At 40.3% G+C, this 16923-nt stretch overlaps 1 protein-coding gene across 1 annotated transcript in view; it reads right to left on the reverse strand.

The window, feature by feature from the left end:
- Nucleotides 1-16923, reverse strand: part of LOC104126121 (ubiquitin-conjugating enzyme E2 E2) — a 213474-nt gene that overhangs the window by 21323 nt on the left and 175228 nt on the right. The window contains 1 exon segment of the mRNA XM_009638632.2: nucleotides 2665-2812. Within this exon segment, the coding sequence (XP_009636927.1) occupies nucleotides 2665-2812 (148 nt within the window).

Genomic DNA, 16923 nt, shown 5'->3' on the forward strand with positions numbered 1-16923 from the left:
TGTATAACCGGGGAGGAGAGAGACTCTCCCCGTGGCTTTTGCAGATTACTGCCTGACTGACGGGAGCGGCAGGAGCAAATACCCCTTTTCATTTGCTCAGCCTGCTGGAGAAGAATAGCAGTGCTTGCCAATGAAGCTGCAGCTGTGCTCCAGCTCCTTTTAATCACTGTGTATGACTGAGGGTTAATTAGCTGCCATTCTCACTGCTATTTGTTGTTCTAATGAAGATTTGCATAAATGTAAGACTAGGGGGTAACTGATACTTGATTTTTCCCTCCAGAGCGGCTGGGGGTGGAAAACTCACCCATCCCAAGTGTTTATGTTTGTGGGAGATTCAGTGTTGCCTTTCCATTTGACCTGATCTGCTTCTGGCTGATGAATGGTGAACAAAGAGTTCAGAGTTGCTTATCAAATCGAGACCCCTGTTGGGTTTCTGCCTTTAGAAAGGGGCAGACTAGTTAGATGAAGAGAGGACAGAAGGATTAGAAGATTACTCCCAGCTGACAGAGAGCAAAATACATACACGTGCATTTCTGTATCTATATATGTACATATATATGTGATATATTTCAGTGAGATGTATCTCAGCGATATATATATCAGTGATGTATATCTCTATCTATCTACCTATCTATCTATCTATCTACCTACCATGTTCAATCTGGATGGCGTGGAACCAGTAATTTGTTGATGATAAGATGTAAAAAATGAATGGGTCAAGCAGTACAACCAGAATGGGCTGTAGCATATTAGGCAATATACTGAAAAGTAAGAACTTGTAAGTTTTTGCAAAAGCCTTCTGTTGTACATCACTAACATTCAAAGTTCACTTATTATAAAAAAAGTATCTAACAAGAAACAGGCAATCTCAAAGGAAGGCAAAAATGACCCAGTGGTTCACATCTACTTGCCATCAGCTCCTTGTAAGAGGGGAATTCACAATACAAATTAAGAAATTGGATTCATTCCTCAAAAAATCATAGGAAAAATTTAACATGAAGCAGTAACAAAATTCAAACTACTTTGTAATTAAAGAGAACATTTGGAAATGAAAGATCATAAAATTGTTTTATTTACTATGGTCATGCCAATGCTTATAGCTACCAACTGAAAGAAACTGAAGGGAAGAATAACCTCCTGGTTTTAGTATGTTAACATGTTGCATACGGTAATATATTATGGGTAACTGTTTTCAATGTTCCTCTTACACACTTGGTCAGCTAAAACTGTTGTTTGATAGCATCTGTGAAATAGTCTAAGGGAAAAAAAAAAGATTGAGAGGGCAGAGGTAGTAGATTTCTAAATTTCAAATCGCTACTGGAAAGTGGCCAGCTTTCAAGTTGACTGTATCCCTCCAAGGAGAGGTGACCACAAATGAGCGCATACTTATTGCCAGTTTCTCAATCCCAAGGCAGCTCTGCAGAGTCTCTAGCTCTTTACGTGGTCTCCAAGACATATGAGCAAATACTCATTTGTTTTTCTTTAAGCTTCTGTCATCCATCCGCCCAACTTCCCATAGGCACCTCTGCATATTTTGGGGTAGACACTAGCAGAAGTCAATCTTTCAGAGACACAAGCAGAGAGCATCTGACACATCTGAAATAAATGTGCCTGAAATGGTAACACAGGGCTCGTTTACCACTCCAGCTCTTAGCTGGAAGGAACACCACGGATTTTAACACCATATACAGCAACAAACCCACATGAAAATAAAAGCAGTCAATTGCATTTTTGCTCACTTTCACCTTTTTTTGGGCTTGGAAATAATTCAGTCTTCTATTACAGCTTTAGACTGAGCCCTTGATTACACAAGAATCACACATTCTGCCCTTTGCAAAGCAATTTTTAGCCTTTTGGTTGGGGAGAAAAGTTTAAAACCAGGAAACCTAAAGGATTAAAAACTAGATGGCAAATTAAAAAAAAATATTGAAGTGTACAATAAAAAATAAACCAGCAACAACCCTCACAACGTGTAAACAGATAACTTAATTTTTCTTTAATGATTCTTTAATAATTTCTATATACTACCATTTTCCAAGGCTGCAGTCAGAATCATTCCTTGGTAAATAGGGTAAGAGGAAGTGGAAATTACAGATCTAGTGGTCAATGGCAGAAAACAAATCTAAAAGAGCTGAGGGAAGAGGTTAAGTGCTATGCTAGTTAATAAGAATGACAGCTTGCTTTGAATACTCATACTGGCTGTCCAGGATATTGAATAAACCTCATTTAAATTAATTTTCATTATTTGTAGAGTCTGTGTTAGACATCTATCATTGTCAGTACTATTAATATTCTTTTCAGAGACCATATTATCAGCATATTTAAATGAAAGCTTTCCTTTTCAATATTTATTAACTCATTAATATTTCTTGGTACTAATATCCTGGTTGTAATATCCAAATTAGTGCCTACTACGAGGCATTTTCTACTGATTAGACTTTCTGAATTAAAAGATTTTTATTCTCAAATACTGAAAATGCACTTGGGCTCCTGAAATTGTGCTTTCTTTCTATACCATGTCTTAATTTAAATGAATGGCATTTAAAATTTACATTTTTGTATTTTTTTAGTAGGGAGCAGTAAAACAGCGCACTGACCATGTACTAGTAGCTGACCGAATATGAACTGTGAATGAACGCGGATGTGAAAGTTAATTTGTCTTACCCGGGTTGCAGTCTGTGAGGAGGGAGCAGATGGAGAGGAGAACTTTAGAAATGGTTAATGCTGGACTCCAGTTGTCTTTTAAAATGTCCAGGCAGATGACGCCTTGGCTGTTAATATTACAGTGGTAGATTCTTGTCCGAAATGTCACCTGGAAAAGACAGCATGTCTAAGTACAATGGTATTCAAGCCAATAATTACATGATTATTAAGCAATTAAAAAATTACACAAACTAACATTCTGCTTTCCTGGTTGAAATGACAGTACTCTGCTACTGTCAGTTAAAGACTGGGCAAGATAGGGATATTCATAAGAAAACAAAGAAAATAAAGTCTGCCTCTTCCACCTGTGGCCAGCGGGGGAACTGGTTTGGGCAAGGTGAGAATGGGACACATTTCCTAAGCTGCTTCTTGCCTTGGTCTCACTGATTTTGTTATTTTTTTATGGGGCCAAAAAAAGCTATTCCAGCCCCTGATCTGGACAACGTCCATAACTCAGGCCCACAGCTACTTCGTGCTTTGAAGGGAAGCAGAAGATGACAGATTCTTCTTCTGCTGTCGTCATCTGTTCACTGTTTGACCCAATAGACTAAGCTGGAAAAAAAACGTGGAAGCATCACATCAGTGACTCCTGGAAAAAGTAAAGTGAAATATCTTTGAGAAAGCTTGCTCAAATAAAATGCTTTTATTTCCAAATTTTAAGTTACAGTTGAATCAGTAGAATTGCTACAAACACCTTTTGCGTTTTTTTTTTTAGTAGTTGATTTTGAGGATTTCCATATCCATTTTATATTGTCTCCCAGGTGATCCTATATGTAACAAACCAAGGGGGAGATCACTTCTTTTAGCCTAGAATGATGTGCTCCTGCTTCAAGTTGAAGATACAGGCCTTTCATTTTAAAAGAAGTTCAGCTATGAAAGTCCTCTTCGTGGTTCAGAACAAATCCTGGGTCTATTGGATGAGAAGGGACAATGCAAAAAACTACCCCTTGGGGGTCTCCATCAAGGACTAATTTCTCCATCAGTTCTACCCAAATGACAAGCCAAGCCAGATGGTTTTAATGACATGTTCACAACATCTCAGATTAAGACATACTATTTCAGTGGTCCACTTCATCAGCAATAACCCTGCTAACAGAGGGGCTGATTAGGCAGGAGACAACAGCAGGCAAAGCACACCCCCATTTAAGCAAGCTGTGCTTTTCACCAGAGTTGGACAGTGCTAATAACTGGGAGTGCTTAGGCACCTATCCCTGCTCTACCCCACAGAGAAACCTGCTTCTGGAGAGTCATGGAAAGGGATGACAGGCATGCTCCTGTTCTGACCTTACTCAAAATCAGAAAGCTCAGTGATTTCAGTGGGATTGAGATCAGGCTGCTTATCAGTAAGCAGAAGAGAGGATACAAGTGGAATAACACAGTACCTGGTTTACTTCCATTAAAAAAAAATCATTCTCTAAGACACTGAAAAATTCTGCCCCTTTGGATTAAATCAAGTGGCCTTGGCAAAATAATGGAAAGAAAAGGTAGTAGATTTCTGGTATTAAACCGCTACATTCAACAAGAAATACTCTTTTTCTTGTACGTACTTTTCCGCATAAATCTGGGAAAGCACTTTTGGGCCCAGTGTCATGCACCAGTGAGTTCTGTAACAAAGACCTCAACAAAGCAAGTTCATCCGTTTTTAAATGCATCTATGTCTAAAGGTATTGCCTATTACTGGGATAATTTATAGTTTGCCACTCCATACCCTATGTATTTGTAGGTTCTTTCCTCCTCCCCAACCCCCACTTGTGGTTTTGCTTATTGTTTTGCAGCCTAAAAGTGCTTCACTTCTGGGACTTTTATGAGAATTTAAAATATTTCTGGCACAATGAGCTCAATTCATACAAACAGATGATCTATTTTTTTCCCCTCCTTAGAAGTCCAAGCACGTTCAGCATTCGGAGTGAAGGAAGTCTCTTGCAAGATCAAGAAAATAGTATTTAGTGATAAAATGAAATGTTTGTCTACAAAGGGAAGCTGTTTTGAACAAGGAAGGTTACATAGAAGTGTTAAACTACCTTATATAAACTGCACGTCAAAAGTGTCCATAAAGGGAGCTGGTGTGGAGGAGCATCCTGTGAATTGTAGGTCAGTGTTCATTAAGTCCCGGGACAGATTAACTCCAGGCATTCTTATACTTGAGATATAAGTGAATCAGGGAATGCTTCCTACCAGGATGTCCCACAACTTGGGCAAACACTTTAGCACCTGCTTAATGTTAAGCATTGTGTGCTTACTTCTCAGTACATTGCTGGAATAAAGTTTTTGCTTAATTGTTTTTCCTGAACAAAGACGCTTTCCTGTGCTTCCGTGATGAAAAATTTAAGGACTTTATTCAGTGGTATCTGTGTACATCGAGTAATAAAGACATCTGTGGTCTCACCGAATGTGGAAACACACTGATTCCATTGCACAGATTAAATTATACTCTCTAAACTACTCATAGACGGGTCAGTCTGAGCTTGTAGCCTATTTAAGAGAAGGCCATCAATTTGAGCCTGTATTTTAATGTTTTGCCATCAGCTGAAAGGACAGACTCGTTGCCACATGTTCCCCTGACTTAGCTGCTTTTGAATCATTTGAAGTAGGGACCCTGGGAATTTGGCAGGATTCAGAGAGGCACTGGGATGGAACGGAGGTAGTACATGTCTTTCATAAACTGTTCAACACTCCATTGCTGTCTTAGGCTACCTTAGGTGGATAAATGCACGTGGGACTACACCCGTTTGTAGTTGCAAGGCTACTTGTAGCAAACACGAGGACCTGAAATGTAGCATTTTTTCCCTATGAGCACATCTTAAATCCATGACACTGAGGAAGGCGCCCACTCGCAAGATAAGGCTTGCTGCTTATCATTGACAAATATGTCACCGACTCGCCAGACATGCCACTGCACTTTAAAATGCCTGCCTAAGTACACAGAGACGTTTTAATGACAAAAAAATATCAAAGCTTTCAGAATTTCAAAAGAAGCTGTATTAATGACAGCCTTAACATGCTGGGAACTGCGGACTGACGGTGGCAGGGAACGGTGTTCTTATCCCAGAGCAGCATACAGTACAACTGGGATGACATACTGCTTTCCTCATCTAGGTATTGCCTCAAATTGCAGCTAATGTGGGAAATGCTGACATGTAACTTCCTGGATGTTGTGTTTACCATACCCACATTTCAAAGTTATGCAGGGTCGTTCCTATTATATGTGCAGAGAGAAACCAAGTGATAATACCATTCCAGGGGAACTACATTTTCTTTATTATGGTCATATTTTTACCTTTGATGCCACTTAAATGGTGCCTGTAAATGGTACACTCTAATTCTATTTATCCCCTAATGAAAACAACTAAACAATTCCATGCAGGGGCTCAAGGGAGTGTGTGGGTCTATAGGAGAAGTTATCCTCAGACAACTGAATGGTAGGGGAGTAATTTATCTTTTTTTTTTGAACGATAGGTGTCCTCTATGGATTTACTCGCTTTGATTCTACGGTTTTAAGAGGGTATCTCATTTTTGTTGAATAAAAGTGCAGGTCAGAAAAAATGTGAATTACAGGAAATAGGGAAAAATGGGACTATCATCTGAGAACTGTAAGAGTACTATAAATAAGCTTTTGAAAGGTAATGATAAGGAATTTCTATTCAATCAGTTTTGGAAGTAAACAATAATAAACCCATCTGTTTATCTACTGCTGAATGCCAAACACTTCTGAATACTGTAAAACAGAATTAAACAAATAAAAAACCCCTTTATATAGTCTCAAAGAAGAAAATGAGGTTATCTATTCAAAAGGGGAAGAAAAAATGATCTGAGAGGAAAGAAGTATATGTAAAGCTATAGCTGGCTGTTCACTGAATAAGTTTTAGGACCGAAAATAGACCGTTTATAAAATCTGGGAAGAGTGAAATAAGATGGATTTCAGTTGAGTGATTCGAGGCAACTGGTTGTAGGCAAGATAAATCACTCCTGGATCTCAGAGCGATTTTGAACACCAGTTTTCCAGCATGATGTAGCCCTAAAATCATTCACTATCTCTCTTTGCCCCCTAATGTTCCTATTTTAGGTCTGGACCTAAGCAGCCCCTGTGGCATTGGCATCTCTGTGTGTGACTTGTTTAACCTTCCCTGTGAGAGGCAGAGATGGGCACGGAAAGGCCCCGGTGGCTCTGAAAGGGCTGGTCCCACAAATACATCTCAGGCACTTTCAGACTCCGTTGAATTCGGTCGTAATTCTCTTAAAAAATGTATCGGGAGGAAGAAATGATTCTCCAGTTTTGCATATTAGCACGTAAGGGGCTACAGCGTGTGCTCAGGAACTGCCTTCTTCAGCCTGTTTGGGTTCAAACCCTCCCCTTCCATTCCTCATTCCTTCCACTGAAGCCTGGTGACGGTGCAGGGAGAGATGAAAGATTCCCAGAGTCAACAGGAGAATAAACAAAAACAACCCCCTTTTGCTCGGCCAAGACTGGAAGCAGGGCTGAGATCCCAGGGCTCTCATTCCCACAGGTCTGGGAAGTTCCTTTCAAGCTCTTTCATTTCTTACAAGGGTGCAATCCTGCATGCCTGCCTGAGATGAAACTTCTGTCTTCCTCAAGATATTCCCCCGGAGTTCTGTTTTAATAAAACTGCGGTGGCACTACCTGAAGTCGAAGAAGTTGTACTGCATACAGAAAAGGTTATATATATATTAAAAAATATGATGCCCTTTATGATGATGTTCATGGAGCTCAGGAGGGAGTAAGTAGTTCCCATTTCAGTTTGTCAGATTTTATGAGCAATAGATTTGTCTGCTCGAATAGAGAGAATAATAAAAACAGGATCAGGCCTACACTCTTTAGTCATACTAGAAAAATACTATAAAACAACCTAAATGAAAAATATCTATAGCTCTGAGTGACACAATGTTCATGCAATAGCCTTTACATTAATTAACATCCTTAAATTCCTTACAAAGTGCACTTCATTTTATCTATATCCAGCACTAAGGCTGCCTTTCTAAGACAGGGTGATCCATCTCTGGTTTGTAACTACAGATTTGTAGCATGCACATGAACAATTGTTGAGATACTTAATGGATTATCACATAAAGTGCATAATAAATGACTGAGCACATGATGCTCGCTATTAAAGAGCACGATTTAAATATACACCAAGAAATGAACTTCAGCCAGTTCTTAAAAAACTTGCTTACACCTAATTTTCATTGGTAAAAAATAGCTATAGTTTATTTTATCGACGGAAAATATACATCATCTGCATTAGCAGGAAATAGTAAATTGTAATTACTTTTGCTTGACCTACAGAAAAGTCTGATATGCAAACTACTCTGGGTTTCTGTGGCAAAATGCACCACACGAGACATAGCTAGCCAAAAGTGATAACAATTTAAAAGGGATATAATAGCATCTACATGAATTAACCTTTAATATTACTGAAAACGAAACGGTATGCAATATGAGTAATTATTCATTATACTCATGGTAATTATGAAGCTGAGTAACTACTCACACTGTCTCGTTCAACAGACTGTTGCAGGGAAAAAAATACTGAATAAGCACAGCAATGCTAAATGACTACATTATATAAACATACTCATTTTGCACACAGATTTAATAGCAGAAAAAGTAAAAAGTGACCTTGATAATCTTTGATGTACCTGAGAGGGCAAATAAAGAATTATCCTAAACTGTCCAAAGTTTTCTGAAACTAGAGGAAGAGCAGGAGAGAACAAGGGAAATGGATTACTGCTCGGGTTAGGGATGTTCGGAATAGAAACAATATTGTAAGATGCAAAGCGTCAAAAGCTTTCTCTGACAAATTCAATATGAGGTTTTATGAAATGATTTTCATTTAATCAGCATAATCTTTCTTACAATTAGTAATTCCATATGGAAAGTCAGCAATAAAGTCCTTTTATAGAGAGTAAAATTTTTTTAAGATTTACTGGCCATTTAACTTTTATAAACTAGATCCTCCCTTGCGTAGTTTAAAGAATGCAGGCTGTAACACCCTACGTGCACGCCTCTCCGAGTTCATAGAATCATAGAATGTTTTGGGTTGGAAGGGACCCCTAGAGGTCATCTAGCCCAATCCCCCTGCAGCGAGCAGGGACACCGCTAACTAGATCAGGTTGCTCAGAGCCCCATCCAACCTGGCCTTGAATGTTTCCAGGGATGGGGCCTCCACTACCTCTCTGGGCAACCTGTTCCAGTGTTTCACCACCCTCACTGTAAAGAATGTCTTCCTTAAATCTAGTCTAAACCTACCCTGCTTCAGTTTAAAACCATTACCCCTTGTCCTGTCACAGCTGGCCCTACTAAAAAGATTTTCCCCGTATTTCAAATAGGCCCCCTTTAAGTACTGAAAGGCTGCAATCAGGTCTCCCCGCAGCCTTCTCTTCTCCAGGCTGAACAGCCCCAACTCTCTCAGTCTTTCCTCATAGGAGAGGTGCTCCAGCCCTCGGATCATTTTAGTAGCCCTCCTCTGGCCCCGCTCCAACAGTTCCATGTCCTTCTTGTGCTGAGGGCTCCAGAGCTGGACGCAGGGCTCCAGGTGAGGTCTCACCAGAGCAGAGTAGAGGGGCAGAATCACGGTTGGCCTTCTGGGCTGCCAGTGTACATTGCCGGCTCATGTCCAGCTTTTCATCCACCAGCACCCCCAAGTCCCTCTCAGCAGGGCACCTAAGTGCTCCTTCATGTTTGGTTTAACGCAATCCAGCTCTTCTCACCTAAAGGTAAGTAAGCCTAGCACATAGCAACATTTCTATTTTACATGAAAAAATCATGTATCGCCAGTACCTGGCGTTTTACTGTTCTTCCTAATGCTGCTATGCTTTTGCATGAAGGGAGCTCCCGGGTGTGCTCGGGCAGTCGGGGCAGAGGCAGGCACGGGGCTCCGGGCACAGGGCTGCTGGTCCGTGGGGCACGCGGGCAGGCTGCGGCAGGCACTCCGAGTCTGAAATTTTATTCTGAGAAACCTGGGCTTTTTTTACTTGCCTAATTTTAACAGCCTTCGGGTACTTAGGTGCTCCCTACATGAGAAGTTCTAGGCAGACTGACTGCAAAACCGCAAAATTCTGTCCTAATCAGTTCTTCTGCTCTTATTCTTTAGTAATAACGTACATAAAATTCTTTCTCTCACATCTATATATAAAGGTGTGCATATAAAAGAGAGAAAGAACACTGATATATGATGTATTTTTAGATCACGTGCATTTTATGCAGCAGTAAAATGTGTGTGGTATGGCAGAATTATGTAGCTTCCAAAACATCCTATAGCCATCACAAGTCCTCTTTTGAAAATATATTTGACAAGCAGTATGCAAGCCACTGCTGGGAGGCAGAAGATGTTCCCCATACGATGCCTCCACAGGCCCTTTTGGGGAGCTTTGTGTATGGGGTATTTACAGGAAACAGGAAGAAATGATGAACCACCTAAGTTTTGGGGGAGGGAAACCAGGAAGAGTTTAGTTGGGTAGGGACATTTTCATCAAGACTAAATAAATCAATACCACCTACTGATATAAATTAGTACATTAAAAACAGAGTGAAAAAGAAAGCTATTCACTAGAAGAAATGGCAATTCAATTTGGCAATTACTAGAAGAATTATCAGATAATTCAAAGGAAATCTCAGAGAGTTACACGGTATTGCCCTCTCAAAAGTGACTTTTGCATTTATTCTCAATAAAATGTAGTTATTGATCCTTTCCTCAGCCTGATATATTTCTGCTTGCATCTCTGTCCTCCACTTTACATCTCTGCGATTCTGTCATTTTGTGAGGCGTTCAAGTTTCTTAAGGAGCCACCCGGGTTTGACGTCTCCCAAGCCCTGTACCAGTGCCCGCTGCCCTATAGGTTCAGCGCTACTGGAAGATACGGGACCTATGGAAGGAAGGGAGTTTCACAGCAGGCGGTGCAAGCATGGGAACCGCACGCTGCAGTTTGCGTGCCAGGGAAGAGCCTCTCTGAGACGAGCAGGACTCAGGCTGACACTGCTGGCTCTGGCGGCAGTCTGCTGGTGGTAGGTTGTCCATTTCTCCCTCTCAAAGACTCCTCTGCATCTGATTTCTGCCCGCAGCCACCCGAGGTCTTTGCTCGCTGGGAAAGCCTGCCAACTCCATTTATTGTCACGGATGAAGGATCCACGGGCCCCTCTCAGCAAGATGTAAATAGGAAGGCCAGGAGAGGAACAAGAGAGCACGGAGGCACAGTGAAGGGGCTGGGGAAGGCAGGGGTGTGGGAATGCGCTGGGCGAGGGACAACCAGACCATCAGGAGGAGGAGGATGGGGAGGGCAGGAGGCGGCTGACAAAAGCTGTGAGCAGCACGGCACGGCACTGAGGGCTAATGTGATGTGACAGAGGCTACGAGAGAAGTATGACGAGGCAAACAAACGGAAGGGATAACGGTGACAGGAGGCCATTGCGCTTGAAGGCTGATCATATGATGGCAATATTGGGGTAGGGGGAAAGAGAAGGTGGGTTGAAGCTCTGCCTGCACCAGGGTCGCAGAGACAGTAAATAGCCATGATCAAATAGGCTGTACTCAGGGCAATTCCGAGTTTGAGATCTTCAAATGTAAACTGTTAATAATGATATACACAAGTTAAAGTCTGGGTCTGCCTTGTAAGATTTATTTTAAAAATTTAGGTTAGAAATACCAAGGAATGCTTATTTTTTCCTCATCCACTCTTGTGAGCACTGTTTTTCTATTACACTGCAGATAAAAGTGTTCTTAACAGCCAATTACATGTAAAATAAGTATGAAAAAGTAGAGTAGAAGCCAAGACTAAAAAGAACTGCCCCTTGTACAGGAGGCTGAGATTATGAAATAGGTAGAAAGTTTGTACCACAGGAGAAGGATTCCACATAATAATATTCAGTGCATAGAGATTAGCATTATATGACAATTACATATAAAAAATTGAAGAGATGCTTAATATTGCCATTAAGACCAGATTCTCTAGACACTGTGCATTATATTTACGAAGGAAAAAGACCTTCCTTGCAGTTGAGCAGTTGATTTGAAACAGCTAAGCTTTCAAAAGCTGAGAACAATTTTTCAGTCAGTCGATAGACACATGAGATTTACAAGGAGGAAATGGAGTTTTCTGTTATTTTAATTTTGATTTAGAGGTGATTTAGCATATTGTAGCTTTCAAGTCCTGTGAACCATTTTTCAGTCAGCTGAGATTAAAGTCCCTAGCAAGATTAATTGTAGAGTTGGGATTAAGAGATTTTATAAATCACTCAAATTCAAAAATAAAGCTAGCAGAGTACTAGGATAATGATAGATATATCCATATTGTATCAGCTACAACTAAATTGAATTGACACTGTAATAGACTGAACACAGTCAAATATGAGAGTAGAAGTTATTAATAAAGATTATTCTTGATGAAAATGCAGACACCACTGCAGTGACAATTCCTGGGGGGAGAGTTCTTTTGAAGAGCATTCATTTTTCCACAAACACCTGTATGAAAGACCCTGGTATGGCTGCCTGATTTGTCAAGGCTTCCTGCTCCCGAGGGACAGTGTGCAGGCTAATGAAATTACCGCCCTTCCTTCATTAACTATGGTGTACAGAAAGATGCAGTCTTAATTCGCCGTGATGGCTAAACTTTGGAGGCTGTCAGATCAAAAAAGTTTGCATATTTGGGGAATTCACCAATTTCTTATGTGGACTGAGGACAGAAATGGAGCTGAAATTCTTTCTCTCAGATTAGGCAGACTGAATTGTGTGATACGTCCTATTCATATACACCTATATATATATATATATACACACACATATGTGTGTGTATATACACACACACACATGCATACACCCACAGATACATCCCCCCTCCCAAGAGACATCTATCTATGCGTAGCTATATATCCCGTTCAATACCCCAAAGAAAGAGACTGAGCAAGAGAGAGAGCTTTCCTTTGTTAAAGCCAAGGGGCGAACTGTCTGAATCCATTAAGGATGAAAGGAAGGTAGTTAGCAGGAAAAAGAAATCTCAAAGGTATTTCCAAAAAAGGTTGAGGGGTCATTAAGGCACTGGAGAAATGTAAGGTTATTTCTTTGGCAGGCCATCTAAGTATTTTTATTCATTTCTTTAAGCGGCTGCTCTGAACAGGGCACAGCTTTCTCTGTTCTTTAGCCCACTGAACTACTAGAGAGATGCTGTATTTTGGGGCCAAAGTGAAACCTCACCTTGTGCCCAAGACTGAAGCCTCACCAGTACCTGGCCTTTAGCAGACGGCGAGATCACGTCTACATCTATGCCGCGCTTTGTCTGTTCCATACCTTCCTCCCACCTGGCAACTCATAAAACCAAAGTGATGCTTAAGATGAAGCTGAAAAGAGAACGGCGATTCTGCAGGCTGGCCCCTTCTTGCTGACTCAGCCAACTGGGTGCTCAGCTAATTTCCGCCGTGCTACAGAAGCTTCCTCACAGTGGAGGCGAGGAAATATTTTTAATTGATTAGAGCCTCCCAGAAAGCCAAAGCTAATTTGTCAGTTCTCAGGTGAGCTGTTCTAAAAATCATGTTCTCTGGTTGTACAGATACATCAGAGCTAGGCTGGGATGGCTCTCCATCACTCCTGTTCAGGCTGCATCAGTCGCACATACATACACTTTTTGGGGGAAGAACAACTCCCTCCCCTGCAGGAGTGTGCTGCAGTTGTGGGTGAACCCAAATGCCATTGATTTAAAAGGAAAGCAGAGCTGAAAGGGTCAGTGACCTCCAGCTCAGAAAATCTGGAGTCCAGTTTCAAGGCATGAGACAAAGTTGAAAGACTGAAATAGACTGACTTCAAAGGGGAATAAAGTGAATATTGTGAGAACAAATTATACTCTGACTTACCACACGGTCTATTCTATTTTGGTGAAGAATAACTTAATTTGATATTATGCTTATAGCTTCACTTTAGAGAGACACTGACAGGTGAGGACAGACAAAAAGAAAACTAGGGACCTGTAGGGGACAGACTGGCTGGAGCAGACTGGAAGGGAAACCTGATGGCCGTGATGCTTGCTTATACAAAACCAGGAGCGTGAACTGGGCCACACGGTGTAATTAGAGGATGTAAAGAATAGAGATAAACTTTAAAATCTGAATAGGATGTGATGTTGGAGGCTACAAAGGTGTAAAAACTGAATAAATACACAAAAATGAAAGCTTTGGATAGATACTTTTTCTTTGTTTAAACAAAACCTGAATGAATGATTCAGTTTCTTTTACCTGATAAAGACAAGGACAGCTATCTAGAAGAAGAAATCAAAATTACTGTATACCTCTGTCAAAAAAATCCCCAAAATATAGGTCAAACATCTTTTCCTTATGTGCAAAAGTGCTTTCAAATGTTTAATTTTATTTTAGTGTCTTCCAATATGCAGCAGGGTGCTCAATGATCAGAATAAGCCTCAACAGTGTTTATAGAAGGAATATGGATCCTTTAGAACACTGAGAACTTTGTATAATATAAACCAAACAATGGTTATGCCACAAATGTATTTGAATTATAATAATAAAAATAAAAGACATTTATCCAGAATCCACTGTCAATATATTTTTCTTATTTTAAAAACAACCCAACATTCTCAGCATCCATGTGCAACATACACATGCACGATAACAGAGTGCAAAACATCTGCAAATAGACAAGGAAAAGGGATTGTGGAAATATTTCTGCAGATTTTAATACACTTTGGATTAGGCCCTTTAACAGTAACTGTGTTATGTGACATGGGCATTTGCCTTTGGAACCTCATGCCAGGTCAAGTAATTGCATCTAGGAAATACAGTTTCTGTTTCTTCTCAGGTCTTCTGTGGTCACATTTTTGGAAGATCAATTTTGACAGTACTCATTTAAATGTTTCCTTACTTCATAATAAAAGAAGGATGAAAATGGCCCACAGAAATCTCAGGAGAAACGTATGAATTCAATCATAGTGAGAAATGTGAATTAGACCCTTTTTTCTGTGTACTTACAGGGAGGTAATCTTGCCCACACTCAGGAATACGTTTTATGTCTTTCTCAGTACATTCCACAGTCTTGTACTTTATCTCTAGATTTTTTACGATGATAGAGCCATAATGAGCAGGACTATAGTTAGAATAAAAAATCTAAGATGTTCTATTCCCATAACCCTAGGACCCGCGATTTTGAGAACAGCACCAAATATCACAAATCTTGTGGTGAAGCAGAAGAGATGGCAACACTCAGTGACACAGACAGCACTGTACCGTGAGGCCGTATGTTACGTTCCACTTACTCCCTACCTTTCTTTTGCTAGAAATAAGCACATGGAGAATGTATTTAACCACCATTTCCCAACAATACTGACTGGCAGCAGCTACCTTATGACAAGCAGTCATCTTCCCATGCTGCTTTATTCAAGGGATTTCCCAAACTATTTTACCTATCAATCAGTTTCACAGGGTCTGGAAAATAGGTGTAATGAAATAGCAACAGTCTGAGAGATCCTACAGCAGGGCTGAAAATAGGGGTCATTGACAACAGTGGCTGAAGTGAATAGAATAAGAATCCATGTGTACAAAATAGGCTAGCGACATTAGTCCCCTGTGCACATGTACTCATTACTTTCTTACAGATAACAATTTCCCTCATCATAAATACTGGCCTTTTAGTAATACAATATGGCATCATCAACTCTCTCATCCTTTATCAAGCAGTACATTTTCATATGATTTATATGCACACATTTCTTACAGTGACAATTGGCATCAAGATAAAGGCAGACAAAAAAAATCTATTACAAAGCAGGACAAGAACCACCTCTTCGCTTGATATTTCATTAATAAGCAATGCACAGCTGCACTACTCATGTCTCAAAATAATACAGTCGCTAAACACAACAGTGTGGATTGAAGAAGTCTTTACCTCATGGTAAGACAGCAAACTGGACCTTCACCTTTGATTTTGAAAGGATGCCTATTGCACATATTGCCTTGAGATTCAACAGAATCAACAGAGAGAATGACAAAAGATATCCCTCCAACTTGTCTTTCAGACCTAGTTCTTTACCTATCAGGTTTGGATCTCGGAGAGAACTTCAAGCTCTATTTTACACTCAATAAATCTATTTAGTGGATATGCCAATACCCCCTAAATAATGACATTTTAATTTGCCGGGGGACTGAATGTAACCCTTGCATTACAGCTACCACAAACAGACTAAGCCCAGCAAAGAAGCAAACACAAGGGGCCTGTTAAGATGGACCTTGCATAGTAAGTAAGAAGTCTGGACTGGCCTGGGCTGGGATGGAGGGAGGAAGAACAGGGCATTGCCCCAACGCAGTGTGCTCAAAGTTTTAACTAACTGAAGGAGAAGTTACAAAGTTTCAAATTCTTTCTTCACTGTGTAAACACAGTTACCTAAATCGGGAAATGTGCAGTCAGCAAGGTGTACAACCCCTGTAAGACTTGTCAGTGACCTCAAAGATTCCCTAAACTGGAACACTAAAAGTGGGAAACAAAGTTAGACCATCTCTATCTAATACTGCTACACTGACCCATCTTTAGGTCACCGGCTGGGAAAAGTCCAGTTTACAGAATGACAAGTACTTTGAATTCATGTCTCATCTTTTTAAAAAACTTACACTGATGATATCAGTGTTAACTACTATACACGTTATTACCGTGGCATTAAAATTCTGTTTATAAACACTTCTCTTTCAATAGTGTACTCATGGTAATCAAATAGGAATCAGCTACTCTCTCTTTTAATGCAACTCCCTTCTATTACAGACCAACATGGCATACCAACTCTTTCACAAATGTGTCAAAAAGAAGGTAAATATTTTTGCTCCCATAGCTCTTCCCAGTGAGCTGTTCCAGGCCCTCACTCTCCATGCTGGCAAGGTTGAACAATTCACCTCTTTTCACAGGCCCATCAATTTATTTGATTTTATTAACAGCCCTGCGGGATAAATTTTCCCAGTTTCTGTTCCTGTTAGTGAACATGTGTGTTAAGAATTGCACTCAGTCTTCCAGATAAGGTCTTACAAGTGTCTTGTATATGACACTGGTAATTCCTTATCTCTACAGGCAATGCCAGAGGATGCATCTTAGGAGTGCATTTGCCTTTTTTATAGATGCATTAGATGTGTGGTTTGTAATAATCCTGTGATCACCAAATAAAGCCCCATTTTGACACCCTCCCTCAGCAATTATTACTACTGGTTATTGATGAGGCTCTATGCTG

The sequence above is a fragment of the Egretta garzetta genome, unplaced genomic scaffold (genome assembly GCF_000687185.1).
Source record: "Egretta garzetta isolate BGI_Z169 unplaced genomic scaffold, ASM68718v1 scaffold94, whole genome shotgun sequence".
Taxonomy (NCBI): domain Eukaryota; kingdom Metazoa; phylum Chordata; class Aves; order Pelecaniformes; family Ardeidae; genus Egretta; species Egretta garzetta.